The sequence below is a fragment of the Cnephaeus nilssonii genome (assembly GCF_951640355.1).
Source record: "Cnephaeus nilssonii genome assembly, chromosome: 6".
In the NCBI taxonomy this organism is placed as follows: domain Eukaryota; kingdom Metazoa; phylum Chordata; class Mammalia; order Chiroptera; family Vespertilionidae; genus Cnephaeus; species Cnephaeus nilssonii.
The window spans coordinates 99,769,188-99,795,789 of NC_137077.1; the positions used below are offsets into that span (position 1 = coordinate 99,769,188).

Here is a 26,602-nt window from a genome sequence, read left to right on the forward strand (position 1 = left end):
ACACGTGGGCAACCACCAAAGTTTGGAGCCTAATTTTCTTTTATGAAGAGGAAAAGGCTCACAATAAGAAGTATATGTGATAATGATGCTCCCATCAGAATTGTAGAGACCGGATTAGAATGGTGATTCTCAACCTGGGAAACTTCCCTCCCCCCGCCCCCCCAGAGCATTTGACAATGCTTGAAGACATTTTGGGTTGTCACAGCTGTAGGGAGGTGGGTTACTACTGGCATCTAGTGGGCAGAGGCCACAGATGCTGCTGAATACCCTAAAGTGCACAGAACAGCCCCCAACAACAGACAGTGATCTGATCCAAATGTCAATCTTGCCTGAGGAGAAAGAATGTTGATAGAGGTACTGTTATTATGTTTCTTGCAATGCTCCAGACTAATAGTAAGAATCTGAACCCAGAAAATACCATTGGGAAGAGTGAGGTAGAGAGATGCAAGAGGCATTTCAGAAGACGCCACATAGCTTGGGGTGAGGTTGGCTTGCAGGTGAGGAAGTTCTGCTCACAGTCTGGTTTAGGCAACAGGACCAGCTTGGGCTATATGGAATTCTTTTATTGGTAAACAAGAGTGTCCAACCACAGGTTTTCAATGTAAATAACACTATTCTCAATAGTAATAAACATTGAAGTAAACATTCTGAAGTAGCATTTAGGAAGTTGAGCTAATTAGCATAAACTTATAAATAATATAGAATGTTTTCCAAAACTTTATACACTAGAAGGCATCTTGTGAATTAAGCAGGTACTCAACACAAGTTTCTTGAATTGACAAAAAGTCAGTGAAATTGATTTTTAAATTCGAGTTTGGATAAAAGTAGTCTAAAATAAGCCAAGCAATTACAAAGAATTTATACTCGGATTTAAATAAATAATAATAAAGCTTAAATTTTGAAAATAACTCTTTCTTAGCTCCATCAAAACAAATATCCATGGGATTGGAGGCAAAATCAAATGCTTCATAAATGGGTGTTCTACCTCAGACCATCCTCTCCCCACCACCACCACATACATGTGATTGTCCCATGGCCAACTTGGTCTGGTTTCACCATAGATTTCTCACTCCTTTATGTCATTGTCTTAATAATTATGAAGGCTCCTTCAGAGCAAGTTCTGAAGCCTGTTTTTTCCTTCTAAATGCTTCCCAAAAATGACCCTTCAGTTTTCTCGGCTTTGTAGCTGCTCTACACCCTTTACCTTCCACCTTAACTTCATAGCAATAAAAACAAAAAAACCCAGGTGAGAGCATATCTGACTTGGTTGATTTTAATAGGCATGATGGTGGCTACTGTAGAACCTGCACCTAACTCTTCTCTAAGAGGAGTTTAAAGGGGGAAAAGAATTGAATTTAATTTGAGTCAACAAGTGTTTATTGAGCAGCCTCTTTGTGCCATTTGATTAAATTGAATTGACTCAATTATACCCATCAAAGATTTACTCAAACATACTAATGTCCCTCATTGAGAAGAACATAATCTTGTGTCCCAATACATTTTTTGTTTGTTTGTTTGGGGTTTTGGTTTGTTTGCGTTTTAAACATTTCTATGGTTTCTTTCTAATCACTTGTTAAGTGACTATGAAAAGACCACTGGGAGCTTGAACTGAGATGAATGCCACACTAGTCAGTATTTGACTACAAGATAATTTTTATTTTCTTTTATTATGGGACTGAATTATTTCATCATCAACATATAAATGTTATACATTCAAAGAAAAGAGAACAGTGTCGATTATCAGAGATAAAGTCATAATTAAAATATTTGCCTAATGAAATCTTGCTCTTTTGGGCCCTAGTTCTAAACCAGTATCCACCACAATGTGACTGCAAAGAAACAGAATTGGAGTGTGTGAACGCTGACTTAAAGTTGGTGCCACCCGTTTCCAGCAACGTAACGCTGCTGTGAGTAGAATTCACATCTTAATGATATTTGCTCCTAAAGTCACTGGAAAAGTGTGGAGCCTGATCTAATCTCTCTTCATTCTGTTTTATGACTGTTACTTGTATATTAAAAAATAACAGAAATACCCTTCAAAACCACCAGTCATCCGAGAATTCTGCCTGCTTCTTCTCTGGGGAAATGATGTCTTAAACATTGTATGTTAGATTGCCCAGGTTATCCTTTAGCTGGCAAATGCCTGTCATCTGGAGTTCTTATTTTCACTTACTTTATGATTTATGTATTGTTGTTAATATGCCATTACTATACAATTAAAAATCAAAATTAACATTTTTGAGAGTGGGGTAATATGCTTCACATTTTTCAATTAAACTGATTATTTTTTCAGACCAAAAAATAAATAAATAAATAAAATAAAAGGGAGAGCACTCACTTATTGTACCTCCTTTTTAAAAGTGGTAATTTGTTTGAAGTAGGAAGGTATAAGAGAGCTACAAAGTTAGTTGTGTCATAATCATGCATGTATTTGTGTACTTTGGATGATGTTTTGAGAGTCCTCTGGAATTTGCTGTCATATCACAATTTGGGCATGCATAAGCTGGTTGTTTTTTGGGTCTTGTTTATTGTGTTCTATTAAAATATCCAGAGAATAAAAGACAAAATTAAATCCCCATAGATGTCCCAGTCTATTATGCTAACTGCCTAAAGTGGTCAAATGCTTGCAAGCTGTTTTAATTTTGCGCTATGGACTTTTTGTTATCACATGAGAAAGTCTTCAGTTACAACAGTGCTTTTCAAATGTGTGAAGTGGCGTGAAGGATCATCAGAAAGGCTCTTCTCAAGCACAGAGCTTCCAGGAAGAGTTTGCTTGGTCATAAAATCCTTACTGAAATCTCTTTATGTGTTATTTTAGGTCTCTTAAGAAAAACAAAATTAACAGTCTTCCAGATAAAGTTTTCATCAAATACACAGAACTTAAAAAGATGTAAGTAGCTATTAAGGGTGTATTAATGGGAAAATCTGTGTGGGGTTTTGTTTATGATGTTTTTGATCTAAAAGTAAAATGAAATATAAAGTTGATGATCTTTATATTAAATTTACTTATCTAAATGTAATTAACATTAGAGAATAAAGCATTAAAAAGTATATTATCCTTCCATTTCATAATTTAAAGTGAACTGGTTTTATTTAAACATTTTTGGAGTTAAATTGGAGTAAATTTGGAGTTCAGCTGAAGCAGCTCAATCAAAAAATACATAGTTCTGTGCTTTTACTCCAAGTCATTTGGAAAATGATATTGCAGATTCAGAGGCACTAACTGTACCTTTTACCTAAGAGAAGAGTGTTAGCACAAAAACACTGACCAAAACAAAACACACACACACACACACACACACACACACACACACACACACACACACGGGACATCTGTAATACTTTCAACAATAAAGGCATATCAAACAAACAGAAAAAACACTGACAAGAAAGATCAGGTAATTTAACACATAGGATGCTGAGATAGTACAAACTGTCTTTTAGGATTACAGTAGAAAATGTGATCTTAGTGAAAGCAGGGATATTGTATCTGAGGAAATAAAATGTGAATAAACGGCACAGTCAGCATTGAATAAATGCTAGTCAGTGAGAAGCTGAGTGCCAAGATGCTTCCAGCATTGTCCAAGAAAGAAATCCAGGGTCTGGGAGATGTTATCCCTGAGATCATCTCTACTGGAGGACAGAGATGGATTGTCCAACTCTACCTCAACTTGCATGAACTATCTTTTGATTGCATCCACATCAATATGGAAATGGCTTTTACTTTGCTTCCCTGCTTACTAAGCAACCTTATGATGACTACATTAACTTCCCAAATTATTCATTCTAAAGTATTTTGGAAATTACCTTGGATAGACACCAAAAGCACTCCTATTAGTGAAATGGGGTACCATCTATTTAAATAAAGACATTGAGAATATTCAGCATTTGAGAGTTTGGTAGCTATGTATCAGTCCCTCTGAGCCTGGTCACTCTGGGATAATGAGGAGATCAAGTTCTACATTTGCCAGGATGATCTTTTGACTAGATTTTAAAATTAGCAAGGTAATACTGTAGGGCCCCTCAGCAGTGCCATCTTATTGTTTGGTTCTTCAACATTAGATATGGAGGAGAACGTTTCTAGAACTGTGAAATCTGTTAAAATCCAGGAATAAAAACAATCTGATCCTTTGATGCTACTGGACAGACGCACTTGGTTTGAAATGCCTTCAACAGTTCTGTGTTGTTTGTGAATCGGGAACAGACTCCCTCATCCAAGAAAGGAAGTCACCGAAGGAAGACAGGACCTTGTATGAGTGTAGGTAACCATGCTGAGGTTTATTACAGCCTCTGTAAATCCCATCTGCTGTAGGAACCTGCAGCTTCATCCTGAAGCATGCGGTCATATTGTCCTTGTCCCAGTTTCCAGACTCCTCTAGAGAAAAGGTTTTAACTATACTACTTCTGGTCATACTGGAAATTCATAGAATCACCACTTGTTCATTATAGGGATCAATATTGTCCCTGTGCTGCCTGAATAATGCTCAAGGGAGGAAAAATAAAGTAGCACTGGCAATTTTAGGACAGCTGTTTAAATTTTGTTACCTAGAGTTAGAGAAAGTTTTATGAATGTCTAATTAAATCTTATTAATCATAAGGTAACTTATGACAGTCTACAATGGATAAATAACTTACCTAGATCTAGAACTAGTTAGTGGAAAAGCCAGAATGAGAGCCCATATCTTCTGATGCTCAATGCTATGTTTATTTTATTTTTAAAGTATATTTTTATTGATTTCAGAGAGGGAAGGAGGGGGGAGATAAATAGAAACATCAGTGATGAGAGAGAATAATTGATCAGCTGCCTCTGGCATGCCCGACACTAGGGATTGAGCCTGAAACTCAGGCATGTGCCCCTACCAGGAATCCAACCATGACCTCCTAGTTCATAGGTTGATAGTCAACTGCTGAGCCATGTTAGCGAGGCCGCTGTGTTTAATCCTATCTAATAAAAGAGTGATATGCAAATTGACCATCACTCCAAGACACAAGATGGCCGCCCCCATTTGGTCAAAGATGTCTGCCCCCATGTGGACACAAGATGGCCACCACAAGATGGCTGGCAGGGGAGGGAAGTTGTGGGCAGTTGGGGGTGACCAGGCTGGCAGAGAAGGGCAGTTGGGGGTGACCAGACCTGCAGGGGAGGGCAGTTGTGGGTGATCAGGCCAGTAGGGAGGGCAGTTGGGGGCAATCAGGCCTGCAGGGGAGGACAGTTAGGGGTGACCAGACTGGCATGGGGGGGCAGTTTGGGGAGCCCAGGCTGCAGGGGAGGACAGTTGGGGGGGACCCAGGCCTGCAGGGGAGGGCAGTTGTGGGTGATCAGGCCAGTAGGGAGGGCAGTTAGGGGTGACCAGGCTGGCAGAGGAGGGCAGTTGGGGGAGACCAGGTCTGCAGAGGAGGACAGTTGTGGGCAATCAGGCCAGCAGGGAGGGTAGTTAGGGGTGACTGGGCCAGCAGAGGAGGGCAGTTGGGGTGGGGGGACCCAGGTCTGCAGGAGAGGGCAGTTGGGGGCAACCAGGCCTGCAGGGGAGGACAGTTAGGGGTGACCAGACTGGCAGGGGAGGGCAGTTAGGGGCAATTGGGCCGGCCAGGGAGCAGTTAGTCATCAATCAGGCTGTCAGTGGAGTGGTTAAGGGGTGATCAGGCTGGCAGGCAGAAGCAGTTAGGGGCAATCAGCCAGAGGCAGGCGAGCAGTTGGGAGCCAGCAGTCCTGGATTGTGAGAGGGATGTCCCAGATTGGAGAGGGTGCAGGCTGGGCTGAGGGACAATCCTCCCTCCCCCATGCATGAATTTCGTGCCCTGGGCCTCTAGTTTATAATAACCAGAAACTTCAAGATATAAAGAATTTGTTCTTAGCATCTAATTGAATCTTCTACCAACACATCCTGTCCTGCCCCATGCAGAACTCCCTTCTATACCTTTTGCCTCCTAATTTGAGGGAGGCTGACTTCTGGGGAGGCAGGGGGATCACTAAAGGATCAAGAAGAGAGAACTACAATTAGACTTCTTAGGCCAAGTTCTTTCCTGGACCACTGAGCCATAGCTTTGTTCTAGGTCAATACTTATCTCACATGGTATCTGCTAGCTCACTGAAAAGAATATGGAAGAACTAGCTTAGATAACTCAGGCTCCATTTTTGTTTTTTGTTCATTTTTTGGTGAAAAACAAAGTAGGAATTAATGTTAGTTGCCAGATCAGCTGGAAACTTTACCAAGTAAATGTTTAACTCTGCTTTGTCTGAGAAAAACAGGGGTTCTCTTGATGCAAGTTATTTGATGCTTTCTAAGCAATTTGATTCCCTCTCCCCATCAGGTCCCTCAGCTCTGTCTTGGCCTGCAAATACACCAGCATCCCTCACCCTGGCCTATAGCTAGAGGTACCTCCCCTCCTTCTGCACAGCCTCTGGGAAGATGCTTGTCCTGGGGCCTCCTCAAGGCCCTGGCCCACGACGCCCTGCAGTTCGGGTACCCGGGGGCTTGGGCTTTCAGGTCTGGCTTCCTCACCTGGCATGGTGAGCATCAGCTGCCATGGGAGCCTTGCCTTAGGAGTCACCCCCTTGGACCATAGTACTTGCGAGAGTGTGCGTGTGTGTGTGTGTGTGTGTGTGTGTGTGTGGCCTCGGTGGCAGTGATTTGATGTCTGTAGCATGCCCACTGACACCCACTACCGCGGCGCAACACTGGTCCCGTCTGGACTGCTGGCAGGGGGCTTCCAGTCTGTGACCTGGGCTGATGGGCTGCGACTGGGGGCTGCAGGTGGAGGACCCCGGCACCCATAGGGCTGTCAGCATCAGGAACTGGAAAGATTCATTTTTCTGGTTCCTCCTCTGCCCCGCAGATGCTGAGCTCCGGGCCCCACAGGCCCGTTCACTCCCGCTGCAAGGCTGGCCAGGACGGGGGCATGGGCTCGCTGCCCCAGAGGCCCCTTCTGTGCCCCAGCACAGCCATGGCGCAGACACTGAGCTCGCGCCCCAGCTGGCGATGCGAGCTCAGCATCCAGCTGGCCCCATTTGGCCACGCCCGGCCTTTGCCTCCGTTTGCCTTCGCCGCTTAGCGATCGAGTCCAGAGGGAGGCAAGGGCGGGGGGAGGGGACCCTCCGTCCCCGCAGCCCGGCCTTTTCCTCCATTTGCCTCCGCCAATTGGGTCTGGAGGGAGGCAAGGGCGGGACCTTCTGTCCCCGCCGCCCGGCCTTTGCCTCCCACCGGCCAATCGGCTACCCCGGCCACCCGGAGTCCCGACCCCTGCGCCTCTCACCGGCCCAATCATGAGCGTAGCAGAGTGATGGTAATTTACATATTACCTTTTTATTAAGTAAGATTTTTTTTAATTTAGAAAGAATTCCAGTATTTTGGGATTCTCATTTGGAATTTGGCCCTCAAAGTCTGTCAGGTAGGGAAGCTATCATTAAATTTATTTCAGAAATATGGAAACTCACCCTTTAAGAAGAGAGGCCATTTGTCCTAAGTCAGCCAGTTGACAAATATTGAAGCTTGGCCTCAAAGCCAAACCTCTAACTATGGACTTTTGGAAGTTCACCAACATGGTTCAGTCTCAAAACATTGCTATTATCAATGAAAACATCCAGTGACCAAACTTTGATTTTAAAATAACTCGGGTCTTTAACAAATATTATTCGGATACCCTACAGCATCTCATAAGCTCAGCAATCCTTCCTTAAAAATCTCTCTTCCAGCCCCCTTTCCTCATATTCCTCAGCTCCTCCTTCCACTTTCTCCTAAACTGCCAGAAAAGTCTTGCCCCACCTTAGGCAAGCCCTTGTCCTCCCTGTCCTTCTACTCTTTCATTTTTCTTCCTAATTCTGCATTATTGTAGCCCAGATGATCAAAGTACAAAATCCAAACCATCCCCAGGAAAAGAAGATACCAGATGGGCAACCAAGAGCCCTTGGATAGCAGAGAGCAGGAGTGTAAAAGATGCCCCAAACTCCATATTCATTCATTCTTTCAACAAATATTTATTGATATCTATGAGGTGCCAGACTCTAAATATACAGCAGAAAACACCTATGAAGATCCCTCTTCTCACAGAGCTTAACCTCCCATGGAGGAAAATAGATAATAAAATAGTGTGTTAGATAGTGATTAGGGTGATGGAGAAAAATAAACCAGAAAGTTTATTTTAGGAATTAAAAGTTGCTGAGGGAGAGGAATTTTAAACAATATCAATATGTTAATAAACTGTGTCCTGTCACATAACTCTACTACTTCCCCAAGCTTCTCTAAGGCTCCCCCCATTCTGAAATTCATCTCATGAGACTGATCAAAGCACACCCAGTCTTCTATGTGACTCTTCAGATATTTAACACTGACCATCACCCTGAAGCCCACCACAAGTCCTTTCTCCAAGCAGCCTCAGAATCTTCAATTCTTCCCTAAGAGGCTGGTTTCAAGTCTGTCATCATCTGCTGACACTACTCTGCCCTGTGTATAGTATCTAGAATAATATGATCACTGTGATGCGGGCATAGAACTCCCTTTCTTTAGCACCTCATAAGTGCTAAAGTTACATTTGCTCTTTTGGTAGCTACTTCATACCCTTAACTCCCAGCCTTCTTGCCTCAAAAGTTCCCAATCCTGTGTCAAATGTATCACTGCTAAGTGATAGCTTCTCCATCTTGCAGTTGTCACTTATCATTTGAGAGCTAGCTGTGGGTTCTTAAATGTACCCTTATCCAGTCTCATCCTGTTGGATTCAGCTTTTCTTACCAGAGTATAAATATCTTTTTGTATCATCCAACATAATTCACTCCCAGTATTCTGTCATCTGAAAATAAGATGATCCATCTTTACTCAAGTCATACAGTGAAATACTGAAGAGGACAATCATCTTCCAAGACCCCTTCACCAATAGCCTTTAGAAAATATGTATCTTTATTTTTGTCCATAAAAACATCATAAAACCACTATGTTGATGCCTGGCAAACATATAAGCAATGTTGGTCACACACTTTTGTCTGATCACTTTTTCAAAAACAATCAATTTGGTCTGCCTGTACTATTTCTCATGAACTACCTTATTCCTTTTCTCTCTGAGGCACTTACAAAGCAGCATTGCAATAGCTTGTTCTTCAATCTCTCCTAGAACCAACGTAACTTATGAAATCCACTTCTTCCCTTTTTGAAAAATTAAAATTGCGTTTGCCATCTTTAATTTTCCAACTGCTCTTCCTTTGTCCGGATTCCTCAGTAATTGGTCATGACTTGGTGTTCTCATTTCTGTGTTTCTCAGTTTCTAGGAGACATCTTCCAAACCATAGGACTTTGACTCATTTTGATTAACATGTTCTACCATCTTGGGCTTTCACATCTCCTGTCCTATATCCTTTCTATTTTCTTCAGTCTGAGATCATCTTTATTGACTGATAAGACAGAAACTATGTAGGAGTTGAGAATTTATTTTGTATACTATTTCATAATATTACTAGAGGCCCGGTGCACAAAATTCGTGCATGGGGGGTTGTCCCTCATCCCAGCCTGCACCTTCTCCAAACTGGGACCCCTCGAGGGATGTCTGACTGCCCATTTAGGCCCAATCCAGGTAGGATCTGACATCCCTCTCACAATCCAGGACTGCTGGATCCTAACTGCTCGCCTGCCTGCCTGCCTGATTGCCCCTAACTGCTTCTGCCTGCCAACTTGATTACTCCCTAACCTAAGGTGACCAGATTTTAACATTGGTAAAGCGGGACACCATTGACCGGGGGGAGGGGGGGTTAATATATTTTATTGATTTTTTACAGAGAGGAAGAGAGAGGGATAGAGAGTTAGAAACATCAATGAGAGAGAAACATCGATCAGCTGCCTCTTGCACACCCCCTACTGGGGATGTGCCTGCAACCAAGGTACATGCCCTTGACCGGAATTAAACCTGGGACCCTTGAGTCCGCAGGCCAATGCTCTATCCACTGAGCCAAACCGGTTTCGGTCCGGGGGGGTTCTTGATTAAAAATTTGGTCTATATTGTAATCGCTTTTGGTATTTTTAATAAAAGGAAATTCACTTCTTAGATCATCATTGAATTTGCATCCTCTTTTCTTACTCATTATGTTAAAAATCTAAAAAAAATATAATTTAAAATTATATTATAAATTATTATATACATATTGCTTAAAAACACAGTAAGTAGGTACATAATTACATGAACATATTTTATTGTTAGTTTATAAATTAAATTAATTTGATTGTTATAAAGTATATTTTAAAAATTATTTTAATCCTATATTTCTTTCTAAATAATAACAATACTAACTTGTATTATTTTTCCTCTGAATTTGCCATAACGTAAGTCGTAAGTGTCACTTTCAAGGCTGGCGCTAGACTTTTTGCCCCCACTATAAAATATAAATAATACGAGTACTGTCTGCTAAATTCAAGAAAATTTATGTATTTATGAAATAAATAAATGAATTACTTACCTAAATTATCTGAATAGCTGATTTATAATGACATCACTTGTTTAACTAGCTTACTAGCATGCAGTACGATGTGTATCGTCTGAGAGACAGTTACAAATGTTTTCATCGTTGCCAATCCCAAAAAATGCCATTGTTCATTAAGTCCAAACAATGGTGGTCGAATTCTAACAACTGATCAACAATGCGAACTTTGATAAGCAGTTCTCGATAATCAGTTCTCAACAATTATTTGTTATTATTAAAGTTTAACATTATAAAATTAACAAAAATAATATAAAACTCATATCCTAGCTAAATAGCCACATGGCCGCCGAAAACCATATATTCCCTTCCCGTTCTCCCACTGTTCCCTAGCTTGTCGTGCATTCTTTCCAAAAATTGGGACTTTTTTAAAATGCCGCGGGACGCAGGACAAATTGTTAAAAATTGGGACTGTCCCGCCAAAAGCGGGACGTCTGGTCACCTTACCCTAACCACTCCCCTGCCAGCCTGATTGATGCCTAACTGCTCCCCTGCCAGCCTGTTTGCCCCTAACTGCCCTTCCCTGCAGGCCCGGTCATGTCCAACTTTCCTCCCCTGCAGGCTTGATCGTCCCCAACTGCCCTCCCTTGCAGGCCTGGTCCTTCCCAACTGCCCTCCCCTGCTGGCCATCTTGTGGCAGCCATCTTGTGTCCACATGGGGGCAGTCTTTGACCACATGGGGGCAGTCATCTTTGACCACATGGGGGCAGCCATCTTGTGTGTTGGAGTGACAGTCAATTTGCATATTACTCTTTTATTAGATAGCATAGAGGCCTGGTGCATGGGTAGGGGCCAGCTGGTTTGCCCTGAAGGATGTCCCAGATCAGGGTGGGGATTCCCTTGGGGCGTGGGGCAGCCTGGGTGAGGGGCCTGTGGTGGTTTGATTCACAACTGATCTAAATCCCAGATCCCAGGGCCCAGCTACCCAAGCAGAGGCCCTGGGATCTGGGATTTATTTATCTTCTATAATTGAAACTTTGTAGACTTCAGCAGAGCCAAGCCTCCTGCTCGCTCCATGGCTGCAGCCATTTTTGTTGGGATTTATTTATCTTCTATAATTGAAACTTTGTAGCCTTAATCAGAGGCCAAGACAGGCCAGGGGGTGGAAAGCTTGGCTTCCTCCATTGCCGGGGAAACCCAAGCTTCCTGCTCTCTCTGTGACCACAGCCATTTTGGTTGGGTTAATTTGCATACTCGCTCCTGATTGGCTGGTGGGCATGTCTTGTGGGTGTAGCAGAGATACAGTCAATTTGCATATTACTCTTTTATTAGATAGGATAAAACAGAATTCATACAATAGGCTTGGACTTTTTATTAAAATTGTCTTATTTCTAAAATATAATAGAAATGCATTGATATTGCCCATACTATTATTCATGGTCTGAGTTTTGAACATGACAAACTATTTTTTCAACTTTGATTCTATTTTTGTGAACCACTCACATTTGTCCTTGAATTTTGAAGAAACTACTTACTGAACATCATACCTTCCCTCTAAGTGGGATGATCCTTCTGGTTCTCTCATGTACAAGGTACCACTGTCACCACCACCCTCATTGTTGCATATGTTGAAACACAGCTGAAGATCAATGAGTATTTGTTGAAGGAATGATATGCAAGACTAAACAGATTGTGGGGAACATCTTTAGCAGGGAGAAATAAACTAATAGAAGCAGAAACACTCAAAGCATAGCGGAAAGAGAGGTGACTAGGGCAGGTTGTCTAAAAAAAAGTATGTTCACAGGAAATTATGGTGCATGTGCTAAAGAATTCTGTCTAACCAGGGAAAAGGCATGTATAAATTTGGGTTTTAGATGGTTTTGAGCTAATAATGTTAATATGCATTCTTAAGTTGTTTTGGAATATATCTTAAGAAATACCAAATTTAACATTAAGTGAGTATCTCTGGTCTGAAATGCTGTAAATATTAACAATGAAGCTGAAGTCATTTAGGTGCCCAGAAGAATAAATTCCTAACTGAAAATGAAAATTTTATTGCCAGGTGAATAAATGTTGCTCAATTATCTGAAAGCTTTGTTATTGATTAGTTTATTAACTTTAATAATCTTTAAAAATATCAAGCCTTTCTAATTTGGGAGAGGAGCAGTTCAAGATGATCTTCCAGAGAAATAAAGTACAATTTATGGAACTGACTATAATACTTTCTCACTGCTACCATGGAAACTACCAGCCATTCTCATCCTCATTGTAACATAAACCTTATATAATTTAGGAATTCCATGTTAGACTGGTTCTTGTTCAAGGCAATAATTGGCAATAAAACATAATTCAATGAGTCACCTGGCTCATGAATATACCATGTTGGGTTTAAAAATAGCCCATAAACATGCATGTCATTAAAACATATATTTGCTTTAGTTTTAGGTACATAAATTCCTGGTGTTTCTGCTTGAAAATTCCTGACAGCTGAAACAGCAGGAATTCATTAACCAGTAAGTTATTCTTAGAGAAGCTATTCAATGTAAAGTATATTAAATGGACTCCTATCTCCACTCTGAATAAGAAGAGAACACCACTTGCCCAATTGTCAGTTTTCCAAATTTCCCTTAATATTCACCAAGCTAGTATTCTTCAAAGAAGAAAGGGGATACTAGAGAATAGAGTAAAAATTTTGCACCTGAGTCTGAGACAGGGCACTTAAGACTCCAGTTCTTTCTTGGGTGCCAACAAGCTGACTAAATAGACTAGAAACTCTTTATTATTTAAGGACATGGAGTCTTAACTTGTGTCAGTGAAGGCAGTTAGGCTGTACACGTCAGGTGAGTCATGCAGCTCTGGCTGGGTGGCTCAGTTGGTTGGAGCATTGTCCTATACACCAAAAGGCTGTGGGCTCGATTCCCAGTCAGGGCACATACCAAGGTGCCAGTTGGATTCCCAGTCAGGATGGCATGAAAGAGAGGCAACAGATTGATGTTTCTCATATCAATGTTTCTCTCTCTCTCTCTCTCTCTCTCTCTCTCTCTCTCTCTCTCTCTCCCCCCCTACCTCTCCCTCCCTTCCACTCTCTCTAAAAATTAATGGAAAAAAATATCCTTGTGTGAGGATTAACAACAGCAACAAATAATAAATAAATAAATAAATAAATAAATAAATAAATAAAAGCACAAGGTCAAATTCACAATTCATGACTGCACCCATCTCTTCAAGACTGACAACATGTGGGTAAAATGTGCATTGCCTTTTTGAATTAATTATCTTGAAAAAAATGTAAATAGTACTAGTTAGGCAGTAAATTTTATATTTTAAAGGAACTTCAATATACCCATACTGTAGTATTATATTCTTTTTCTATTTATGTTTGCTATTATAATTCATCATATTAACTTTCATTACATCACTTCACAGACTCAGAAAATGCTATAACAGAAATTGATCTGTATGGGCACATTGTATTCATAGAAGAACTTTATTTTTAAATATGTTTTTATTGATTTTAGATAGAGAGGGAGAGAGAGAGAAACATCAATCAGCTGCCTCCTTCATGTCCCCTACTTGGTATCAAGCCTGCCACCAGGGTATGTGACCTGACCAGGAATCAAACCAGCACCTCTCAGTGCATGGGATGACACTCAACCAACTGAGCCACACCAGCCAGGGCCCATAGAGGAAGTTTAAACCAAAAGCAGAATTTATGCTGTAATGTGAAGGGTCTCTTCACATACATGGTACAAGGGGAGGAGGTTGGAATGACAACCGGACTCACTGGGTTTCAAGTTTACTCTGTAGGACAGAAATCGATGATTTTTGTATCACTATGAATGTAAAGCATGTGCTCTATAGTACAAACCTTTCCCACATGGTGGTACACAGAGAAAATGACAATATCTGTTCAACATTTGGGTTAAAAGTTCGGTTTTATTTGTAGCTGGAAGCTGATCTTGACTTTACCTAGCTACCCAGAGAGAAGGCTGAGTGCATCAGTATCCTAACACACCTGTAACACATTCATGATTCATAGGCTTTTCTAGGTAATAATTATGGTAAAAGTAAATTCAGAGTACAGCCAGGTGCTCAATGAGTACATGTCCTACCAATAGTTTTGCAGTGAAGTATCATAACAACTAAGAAAGTGTTGTATAATGTTTTAGAAAGCAAATCAAATCCAAATAAGAGCTAGGGAAGCCATTTAATAGAGTATGTAGTCTATTAGTTACGATTATTTCTGTGGATATTTCCTGCCCCTAATGGCCTTTGGTAAATATGTATTCAGGGTTAACTCTCATTGTATAATGAGCACAGGAAAAGGAAATTGTTTACTTAGATCCTCCTGATAGTGTTCTTATTGAATCCATACTAGACTGCTAAATTGCTTTGAAGGTTAAGTAAATCATGACTGGGGGAAAAAGATAGCAGGACAGCAGTGAGGGAGCGAAAGGGGAGTGTGTGAACATGTGTGGTGTATGTGTGTGTATGTGAGCACGAGGGACAGTTAGATACTGCAGAACTTTCCGGGACTGATGGACTGGGGTCTCTTAGACGGGGAACCCCTGTTACCACTGCAAGCACTCCAGGGTGGCCGGTGCTGGCAAAGAAACTATGCAATCTTGAAGGGGAGAGCTGCTATGACTAGGAGCCCAACTTCACCACCACCCAGACTTGCCTCAGACAACACCTGGGACCCTACAGCTACTCTGGCTAGAGACTTGCTACCTCAGCTGCAGACCCACAGACACTGGGACGCCAGCCTCCCTGGCCACAGACTCCTGGGAGTCCCGGAGTGTGTGACCCTCCTGCCAGTCCGCCACTGTCGCCACACACTTCCTTGTGCCTGGGCCCTCCAGTGACTCTCTGGGTACGTGACCCTCCTGCTGACACATCTCTGCAGCCATAGGCATTGCTCGGCCACAGTGAGCAGAAGGAAGGAAATAATAAAGATCAGAGCAGAAATCAATGACAGAGACCAAAATAAAAAAATATATAAATGATCAATAAAACCAAAAGCTGGTTCTTTGAAAAGATAAACAAGATTGATGAACCTCTAGCCAGGCTCACCAAGAAGCAAAGAGATATGACCCAAATAAACAAAATAAAAAATGAAAGAGGCAAAATAAAAACAGACCCCACAGAAATACAAAAGATTGTAAAAACAAACAAACAAAAAACTATGAACAACTGGTCAATCTAGAAGAAATGGACATGTTCCTAGAAAAACACGACCTTCCAAAACTCAATCAGGAAGAATCAAAAGATCTGAATAGGCCCATAACTATGGAAGAAATTGAAGCAGTAGTCAAGAAACTTAGAGCAAACTAAAGCTCTGGGCCAGACGGCTTTACAGGGGAGTTTTACCAAACATTCAAAGAACTAAAACCTACTCTCCTCAGACTATTCCAAAATATTCAAGAAGGAACACTTCCAAGCTCTTTCTGTGAAGCTAGCATTATCCTAATCCCCAAACCAGATAAAGACACTACAAAGAAAGAGAATTACAGGCCAATATATCTGATGAACATGGATGCTAAAATCCTCAACAAAATTCTAGCAAATCAGATCTAGCATTACATTAGAAAGATCATGCACCATAACTAAGTGGGATTTATTCCGGGGATGCAAGGATGGTACAACACCCACAAATCAATAAATGTGATGCCTCACATAAACAAATTGATAGATAAAAATCACATAATTATATCAATTGATGCAGTAAAAGCATTTGACAAAATCCAACATCCTTTCTAATAAAAACTCTCAGCAAAGTGGGAATAAATGGATCATACCTCAACATAATAAAAGCCTTATATGACAAACCTATAGCCAACATCGTACTCAATGGGCAAAAACTAAAACCAATTCCCCTAAGAACAGGAATAAGACAGGGATACCCCATCTCACCACTCCTGTTTGACATAGTACTGAAAGTGCTAGCCATAGCTATCAGACAAGAAGAAATTAAAGGTATCCAAATTGGAAAAGAAGAAGTAAAACTGTCATTGTTAACAGATGACATAATATTATACATAGAGAACCCTAAAGACTCCATCAAAAAAAACCTACTAGATTTAATAAATAAATTTGAAAATGTAGCAGGATACAAAATTAACACCCAGAAATCTATGGCTTTTTTATACACCAATAATGAACTCACAGAAAGAGAAACAAACAAACAAACAAACAAAAACAATCCCACTTACCATTGCACCAAAAAAATTAAGATACCTAGGAATAAACTTAATTAAGGAGGTAAAAGTCCTGTACTCAGAAAATTACAGGACATTGCAAAAAGAGATAGAGGAAGACTTATACAAATGGAAGAATATACCATGTTCATGGATTGGTATAATCAACATCATTAAAATGTTCAAACTACCCAAAGAAATCTATAGATTTAATACAATCCCCATTAAAATACCAAAGGCATATTTCACAGACCTAGAACAAAGTCTCCAAAAATTCACATGGAATAAAAAAATATCTCGAATAGCCGCAGCAATCTTGAGAAAGAAGAACAAAGTTGGGGGGATCACATTACCAGGTATCAAGCTATGTTACAAAGCCACTATTCTCAAAACTGCCTGGTACTGGCACAAGAACAGACATATAGACCAATGGAACAGAACAGATGCTGGAAGCCAATTCCAGCATGTCATAATTGCAAGAGTTTCATCAAAAGGTTGATGGAACTTGGGCACTCAACAAGGGCTTAGTCACATATGTTATCTCCTGTTGAGAATGGCTAAAGGCATTACCCCAAACCTGAAAAGGATACATAAATTGATTGTTTACTGCCAGATAGCTCAGGGCATCTCAATCTACATGTTATTGCCTTCTGTTGGCCAAACACCTGACAATGGATTATGTACCTAACCCTACCCTTTGATGTGTATATCTCCACCTTGCCTTAGGACAAATTGTGTTAATAAAAAGCAAGGGGTCCTAAGACAAGGAGAACTTTGTTTTCTTTAGCCAAGCTCCTCTTCCCCCGCCACCAAATGCCTTTCAAAATTATTTTTCGTCTCTGAACTCTTATTTAATTTACACACAGCCCTTCTCCAGATTGCTGAACCCTTCTAGATGCCAGATAAAGACCATGAACATTAAACAGAGAACCCGGAAATTGACCCAAGCCATTATGCTCAATTAATATTTGACAAAGGAGACAAGAGCATACAATGGAGTCAAATCAGTCTTTTCAATAAATGATGTTGGAAAATTGGACAGATACATGCAAAAAAAATGAAACTAGACCACCAACTTGCACCATACACAAAAATAAATTCAAAATGGTAAAGGACTTATATGTAAGATGGGAAATAATAAATTTCTTAGAAGAATCCATAGGCAGCATAATATCAGACATATTTTGTAGCAATATCTTTACCCATACAGCTCCAAGGACAATGGAAACTAAGAATAAAATAAACAAATGGGACTACATCAAAATAAAAACTTTTGCACAGCAAAAGAAGCCATCAACAAAACAACAAGAAAGCCCACTGCATGAGAGAACATATTTGTCAATGTTATGCCCAATAAGGGTTTAAACTCCAAAAATTATAGAGAACTCATACATCTTAACAGAAGGAAGATAAACAATTCAATTTAAAAAAATGAGCAAAAGTGGACATACAAAAAGCCAAGCGACATATGAAAACATGCTCGAAGTCACTAATCATCTGAGAGATGCAAATCAAACGACAATGAGGTACCATCTCACACCTGTCAGAATGGTTATCATCAACAAATGACATTGCTGTCGAGGATGTGGAGAAAAAGGAACCCTCGTGCACTGCTGGTGAGAATGCAGACTGGTGGAAAACAGTATGGTTTTTTCTCAAAAAACTAAAGATAGAACTCCCATTTGACCCAGTAATCCCACTTCTAGGAATATATCCCAAGAAATTAGAAACACCAATCAGAAATGATATATGCACCCCTATGTTCATAGCAGCACCATTTACAATAGCTAAGATTTGGAAACAGCCTAAGTGCCCATCAACAGATGAGTGGATTAGAAAACTGTGGAATACTATGCTGCTGTAAAAAAGAAGGAACTCCTACCATTTGCAACAGCATGGATGGAGCTGGAGAGCATTATGCTAAGAGAAATAAGTTAGTCAGAGAAAGATAAATATCACATGATGTCACTCATTTGCTGATTATAATGAACAACATAAATTGATGAACAAAAACAGATTCAGAGACAGAGAAGCATCGATTAGATGCTCAAACCTCAGAGAAAAGGTAGAGAAGAGTGGGCATAAGGGGGAGAGATCAACCAAAAGACTTGTATGCATGCATATAAGCATAACCAATGGACAGAGACAGCAGGGGGGTGAGGGCATGTACGGGAGTGGGGTGGGGAAGGAATGGGGGATATGGACACATATGTAATACCTTAATCAATTTTTAAAAATCAATTAAAAATATGGAAAAAAACAAGGCAAAATAAAACACTGGACATTCAAAAAGAAATGAAGCTCCCATTTGACCTAGTAATCCCACTTCTAGGACTATATCCCAAGAAATCAGAAACACCAATTAGAAAGGACAGGTGTTCATATGTACATAGCAGCACACGTGCCCATCAGCAGATGAATGGATTAAAAACCTGTGGTACATCTACATAATGAAATACTACACTGCTATAAGAAAGAAAGAACTCTTACCATTCGCAGCAGCATGGATGAACATGGAGAGCATTATGCTAAGCGAAATAAGCCTGTCAGAGAACAACATAAACTGATGAACAAAAATAGATCAAGCCCTAACTGGTTTGGCTCAGTGGATAGAGTGTCCACCTGCAGACTGAAGGGTCCCAGGTTCAATTCTGGTCAAGGGCATGTACATTGGTTTCAGGCACATCCCCAGTGGGGGGTATACAGGAGGCAGCTGATTGATGTTTCTCTCTCATCGATGTTTTTAACTCTCTATCCCTATCCTTCCTCTCTGTAAAAAAATCAATAAAATATATATATTTTAAAAAAATAGATCCAGAGACAGAGAATCATCGAATTCACCATCAAACTTTAGAGGGAAGGCAGGGGGCGAGGGGTAAGAGATCAAACAAAGGATTTGTATGCATGCATATAAGCATAACCAATGGACACAGACACTAGGGGGGTGAGGGCATATGTGGGGGGTAGGGGTGGCCAGGGAGAGGTCAATAGGGTTAAAAGGAGACATATATAATACTATACATAATACTTTAAACAATAAAGAATTTTTTAAAAAGTAAATCATGACTGGCAAGTTGAAATTGGTGAACTAGCTCCAGTTCAACCTCTGGTGTCTTTTTGGACCTCAAGCACTTTGCCAACTTGCCTTGTGCTTCTCACTCTGCATCTCAACATAGAAAAGAATAAAACTTGCCCTCTTATTTTTTTTATTTTTAGTTTTGTGGGAATAGAACAAAGAAGAAATGATGAGTTTGCAGTAAAACTTGGCTGTGAGAGACTGGTTGGTTTCTCATGATGAACACTCCTGCAGGTCAGAGCAGAAAGACTGCTGTAGTTCCCATTTGCAGAAACAGAACTACCAGTAGTTCCCTCTTGATGTCACACCAGAGTTCAGTGGTACATACCAGAGATGCCCCAGTCTCACTGTATGGGTTATACAGGGTCATCAGGTATCAGCTGGGTTCTCAGCCTCATGCACTGCTGGTGAGAATGCAGACTGGTGGAAAGAACACCTGTCCTTTCTAATTGGTGTTTCTGATTTCTTGGGATATAGTCCTAGAAGTGGGATTACTAGGTCAAATGGGAGCTTCATTTCTTTTTGAATGTCCAGTGTTTTATTTTGCCTTGTTTTTTTTCCAGATTTTTAAAAATTGATTAAGGTATTACATATTTATCTGTGTCTCCTGGTGTCCCTTAGAAATGTCTTCACATCCCCATATGGGAGTTGGACTTGAGATTTCATAAGCCAAGTTCACAAATGTCTTTAGGGAAAGAAAGTGGATCACACATTCAACAACCTGAAGAAGCACACAAACCATGATCACGTGACTCTTCTATCTTATTCCCACCAGATTTCTTCAGCATAATTGCATCAGACACATATCCAGGAAAGCATTTTTTGGATTACATAATCTGCAAATATTGTGAGTAATCCCTTTATAATTATATTATGAGTATAATTTTAAGTAAGGATTAAAAGGGTAGAATGGTACTTTTGAAAGGTGTGACTTAGTAGAGAAATGGGAAGATTACATTATTACAAAGGGGTTGGATTAGTTAGAAAGAAAGATTTAGAGGCTCTCCTTAACCTTGTCTACTCAAATTTGGGGCATTTCCACAATTTTTTGGCTTTTTATTTTTTCTAACCCATGCTAACTTACCTATACACTTTCTTAAAATGCTAGTCTACTAAGGATGTGACCAAAAGGACAAAAGCAAAAATCATACATGCCTATATTTATTCTACTCTTATTCTTCAACATAATATCCTAACATGCTATTTCGGGCCACTTTCCTGGTCCTGACTGTGGTGTTGCACACACTAGGCTTGTGGCTATCTGTGTCTCCTGGTGTCCCTTGGTTTCTCCCCTCCCCCTTAGTAAAATGCTTTTAGAAACAGATGCCCATGCTTCATGGTCATCATCAATGGCTCATATTCTAATTCATGTGACTAAAATGGGGTCATGAGTTTACCTAATTCACTCACTCATGCTATTTGTAGATATCTCAACCACAACTGCATTACAGCCCTCAGACCTGGAGTATTCAAGGACCTGCATCAGCTAACTTGGCTGTAAGTATTCTAGCTTTTCCTGCCCCAATCTGGATGATATTTATCAGTGTTCACAGTTTCCATCTTTTTGTGTATCTTGTTTACTATACTTATTTTTCTAGTTGTCACATAATCTGGAGCACTTGACCCAAACAATTTGAGTAGTAGCTGTGTGAAAGTAACAGGTGCCATGCCCTTGCAGGTTGGCCTCTGAGCCCAGAACTGGGCTTGCTGAGGTTTCTATCCACTCAGTGTTTACCTGTGGCCGCATTTCTCACCTCAGCTCTATTGTCATGTAGTCCCAGATAATTCTTTGATTGGGGGATGAGGTAATGTCCTTGTGCATTTTAGGATGTTTAGCAGCCTCTGTGGCCTCTACCTCTACCTCATTAGATGCCAGTAGTACTAGCTGCCTGAGTGTGACGACCAAAAATGTGTCCAGACACTCCCAAATGTCCCTTGGGAGAGAAATTGCCCTCTGTGGAAAACCACTGATCTAGAAAGTAAGCAAGTTAAGAATGTTTTGGGTTCCCAAAGCCTTCATAGAAAAGTCTGAATGTATAGTGACTTTTGGTGTGGCACCACTTTCAAGGCTGAGCCATCAAGCTCACCCCAAGGGGTCTCACCTCAGATGTCTGTGTTTTCATCAGGGAAATGAACAAAAGACAATTAGAAGGCACTCTGTCTGCTTGCTCATTTTTCATAGTTCAGCCTAGTCTAATGGAAAAGATCAGGGCCTCAACTTTATCCAGACCCTGTATAAACTGTGGTCCCAGGCTTAATATTGCAGGTAACTTTCTTAATCTTCCTAGGCCTCTTTTCCTCATCTGTTGACTGAAATCATAATTCCTTTTTAAGAGCGATGTTATGAGGACTGGCTTGCATGACATATGTAAAGTGCCATATGCATTGTGCCTGGCATATAGTAGGTTCTCAATGTCACTCCCTTCTCTAGATCCTCAAGAACCTCTGGCAGTAAGAGGAAATGGTACTTGGCTTCAAAAGCAACAAAAGAAAAGAAGGCATATTTCCCCTTAGTCTATTTTTTTTCTAGGAAATACCATATAGACTTAAAAACAGTAATTTGAACATGTAAATATTTTCACTCTTTCACCCTCTAAGCTCCTAATAAATTTATTTCTGTCAACACCATTAAATATATCATTTAAATACTGTGAGACCATTGAACCATTTGTGATTTCCTAAACATTTTTTTTCAATTCATTCTTTATTTAGTCAATTAGTGGATCAAAGCATTTAGGGATTCTAAATTCAACCATTGAGTAAATAAGAGTAGCTTGTGTGGGACCCACGTGTCCAGAGGTGAAGGGTAAAACTTGGGTCTGAGAGTCCATCAGTATGGACTTGCTCGACTCTGATCTGGACTTTTGGAGGAAAGAGCTGCCTTGCCACAGGGTAAGGGGAAGGCTCTCATGGAGATGAGTAAGCCTGGTGTGAAGGAACAGGAAGGGGGACAGCAGGTGTTGGACAGAGGCAGGATTTCACAGGCCTTTAATTTTTCCTGGTTTTACTTCAAAAATATCTCTGACATTGGAAATGTTTGTGATCTGTGTTGTCAGAATTCTAGATGACAATCCAATAACCAGAATTTCACAGCAGCTATTCACTGGATTAAATTCCTTGTTTTTTCTGTAAGTATTCACCTCCCTTTCAATACATCTGTCTGTACATTGCAATGACATCTAACACCAGCTTACAAAAAGAACTTTAGAAAAATCAAGATCACTACGATTTTTATTAGTCAAAATCTCTCCTGTATTTCTAGTAACAATTATTGTTGCTACTTTTTGGCCAGGGCTCATGTATATTTTAAGCCAGTTGATTTTTTTTTAATCTCCTTTCCTTTCTTTTAGTCCTAAGGCATGTTTACATTTTCAGTGGTTGATCAAAGATAATATTCATTGTTATCTCCTAACTACATATAAATTGGGTGGAATCTCCTAGAAGATTAGTCCCAACTACATTTTTAACATAGGAAAATGTGCCCTTGTTGATCAAGAGTCACTGAAATGCCAAAATCTTTGTCCTACCAACAGAGTTACTTTCATAATTAGATTGTCATTGTTTATTAATAGACTAGAATGATCCATCTGCAGGGGTCTATTATGACCCCTTGTAAGTTAATCATATAACATCATTATTTCTCTATTTGTCAGGAGAGACGACAATATCAGAAATTAATTGTGCAGCTTAACGTGCTCATGAGTTGTTTTCTTTGCCCAAATGTCCCCTACATCACTTCTTAGATTTAATGCCAGTTCCAGTGTGGCTCTTTAATATTGTAAATTATGAATTTTTCTCTTAAGAAGAAACTTTGGATGAGCAATGCTGGAAGTGATTGCAAATTTGGAATTTACAAGAAAAATTATCACCTAAGATATATTTTGTTTCATCTCATAAAATTAAATTGTATAACATTTATTCTCAGGTTATATGGCATACTGATGCATTCACAGCTTCTTTGACATCTGTTTCCTTTTCCATGCCACACACATATCTAGATAGCATTTTGAAGAGGAAGTTATGTTGATAGTCTTCATCCTAATAAATCAATTTTAGCATGCAAGTTTCCATATTATAAGAATAATAAAAATATTGCTCTTATAGTGGCATATCATTGCTTCTTTTAAAAAGTTTTATTTTTTTAATGTAAGTATAGTTAGTATACAATCCTATGTTGGTTATACTAGTTCCAAGTGTACAACATTAATTAACATATTTTTTGTGTAAAGGTCTATGGTTAATAACTACTTAGAAGCCCTTCCCAAGCAGATGTGTGCCCAAATGCCTCAACTTAACTGGATGTGAGTATGCATGTAGGTGTTAGTTTGTTATTTGCACAGTTTGAGGAAGCTAGCCCTGATGTTAACTCATAGTTACATAAAAATTCATCTATGTTCTTCTTTCCAAAACTAAAATCTGATCCTGTTACTTTTTGGTTTAAAAATCTTTTGAGAATTCCAATGGGTGTAAGGGTAAAGTTCATACTCCCCCCTTGAGCACCTGAGAACCATCATTTCCCTCCTTCACCCTATCTGGTCTCTTTCCCTGCCCCTCCCCCTCATGCCTTCCTTACACATGCACCAGCAGTCACTTCCCTCAGCACACATGGTTGACTTGAAAAGTCTTGCTCCTTTATTCTTTTGGTTAACTCTGGTTCCCTTCACTTCTAGGAAGCTATCCTTGACACATTTACTGATTTCAGTGGCTGCCTCTGTGCTCCCTTATGCCGAGAACAGGCTTCCACTATGCCACCCAGTTTCTACCCTGCACACCTACTTCACAGTACTAGAACCACTGATTTACTGTGTGTCCTCTACCCTTTTAGAAATTTCATGAGGGCAGAGACCCACCTATGATTAGTACAATGATTGGCACATAATAGGTCAGAGCTCAACAAAACTCAGTTAAATGAAAGTGCTAAACTATTTCAATTCTTTGTTGGCTTTTAATCAATACTTGTTTAATCATTCACTTAAATTCCTTTATGGCTTCATTACCACTACCCACCATTCTTTGTCACATTTATCCTCAAGGTTCCCTGAGATAGGCAGTGTGGTCACAGGTAGCCATTTCCTACACTGGGAACGTCCACCAGAACTTTCCTCACATCAAATCAGGGGACTTAAAGCCCACAAAATGGTAAAATTTAGTACCTAAGTTATTGATTCTCTCTGAACTGGCCTCAGAATTACTTGTGATAATACTAGTAGGTGGCTTTGTGTACACTTACTGTGTATTTACTTATATGCCTGTTATCAAAAGGCTTTTATGGCATAGAGAGCTCACCGAGGCATAGTAGAAAGAGTGGCCACTCTACAACCTGCAAATCAGGATATATATCCTGACTCTGGCATTTAGGAATTGGAAGACAACTTAGGTCTGAGTTTTTCCTTCAGCAAAATAAAGACAAAATTGGCGGAATATAAGATGTAACTATCTATTACACAATGGTTAAATGTCAAGGCTTTACAGTCAGACAGATAAGGATTAGAAGGGCAGTTCTACCACTTACTAGCTGTTTAACCAGAAGAAAAGTGAATTTCTGAGAAACTCAAATTCTTCACATTTGACATGGGGTGATAATATCAACTTATGTACTCAAAACAGTACCTGACAGCATAAAAATCCAATAAATGGCAGCTACCGCTATTATAGGGGTAATATTAGGCTAATTAACAGCATGGTAACCAGCATAGACAAATACTCACTAACTGTTGGGCTGCCCTTTCCCTTAATTTTATTAAGGTCTAACATCAATTGAAAGGAAAAAAAGAAGCATAATATGAATTATACTAACTGCAGTAATTAGGAGGGAAGCATAAAAATTGAAACAAAGTAAAAATAAATAAAAGAACAGTTATATCAACAAAAAGTGCTTCTAGACATACAATTTGTGCAAAAATATTAAAAATATATTTCCTCCATGACTTTTAGGGATTTGGAAGGCAATGGAATAAAGTATCTTACAAATTCTACCTTTCTGTCATGCGATGCACTCACTGTTCTGTAAGTATGCAATGAACTTTGGTAAATGAGGGGCTACCCAATATATTTGAAAATCAAAAGAAAATATTGACAAGGAATTTAGCAACCTTAGTCTGAAACTGCAGTATTATAAAATGCCCATGTAACTTGATTTATTTTGAAAGGGGTCTAAGCCTTACCTAAAGCGGCCACCATGTAGGTCTTCAGCTGTTCTTCTTGTTTTTGAGGACAGTCACTATTTCTGTGCATCTGCTCAGCTGAACTCATAACTAAACCTATGTTCTCAGAAATGAGATAATGTATATGAAAGTGGTTAGTTATCCAGTGATTCTTACTGACAATGACATTTATCACATGATCTCTCTCTCAAAAAAAAAATTTTTTTTTAATTCTAAAGAGAAAGACATCTAATGTGTTCTGATAGGCCAAAGAATCTGATTAGTGATTCTGATTGCCAACAATATTTTTTATGGGGGCTGGAAGGCAGATGAGTTAATTATTGACACATTTGCACTGGAAAACTTAAAATCATTTGCATTTTGTTTTTGTTTTAATGATAGTTTTTTATATAGAGTAAACAATTAGTAATGTTGGTTGGTTGGTTTGATGGGTGATTGGAAAAGTTGGAGTCTATCCATTTGTAGTAGCCTAACCACTATTCTCTAACAAATTAAGAGCTAAGGCTATTTCCAAGTTGTACATTTATCAATCAGATTGCAGATAAGCATATTTAATGAGAAAAGAGATGATCCCACTCAGGGAATACAAAGAGTTTATTACTTTTCTCATGGGTAATGAGAGTGAATACTAGAAAACTAAACAAAATACATCTATGCCTTCTATTGTATAGCTTCACTGAGCTTTTGAATCATTTTCATGCTCATTATCTCATTCACCTGTAAGGCAGGTGGCGGCTGACCCCCACTTTCTGCCATTTCTCCTAGAGGA

The 26,602-nt window shown here is 39.7% G+C and overlaps 1 protein-coding gene across 1 annotated transcript in view; it reads left to right on the plus strand.

Annotated features, from left to right (window-relative positions):
* Positions 1-26,602, plus strand: part of RXFP2 (relaxin family peptide receptor 2) — a gene marked incomplete at both ends in the record, with an annotated part of 66,970 nt that overhangs the window by 23,656 nt on the left and 16,712 nt on the right. Inside the window, 7 exons of the mRNA XM_079775703.1 lie at positions 1,802-1,907; positions 2,819-2,890; positions 20,445-20,516; positions 21,095-21,166; positions 22,726-22,797; positions 23,899-23,970; positions 25,604-25,675. Of these exons, the coding sequence (XP_079631829.1) occupies positions 1,802-1,907; positions 2,819-2,890; positions 20,445-20,516; positions 21,095-21,166; positions 22,726-22,797; positions 23,899-23,970; positions 25,604-25,675 (538 nt within the window). The remainder of the gene's footprint in view (positions 1-1,801; positions 1,908-2,818; positions 2,891-20,444; positions 20,517-21,094; positions 21,167-22,725; positions 22,798-23,898; positions 23,971-25,603; positions 25,676-26,602) is intronic.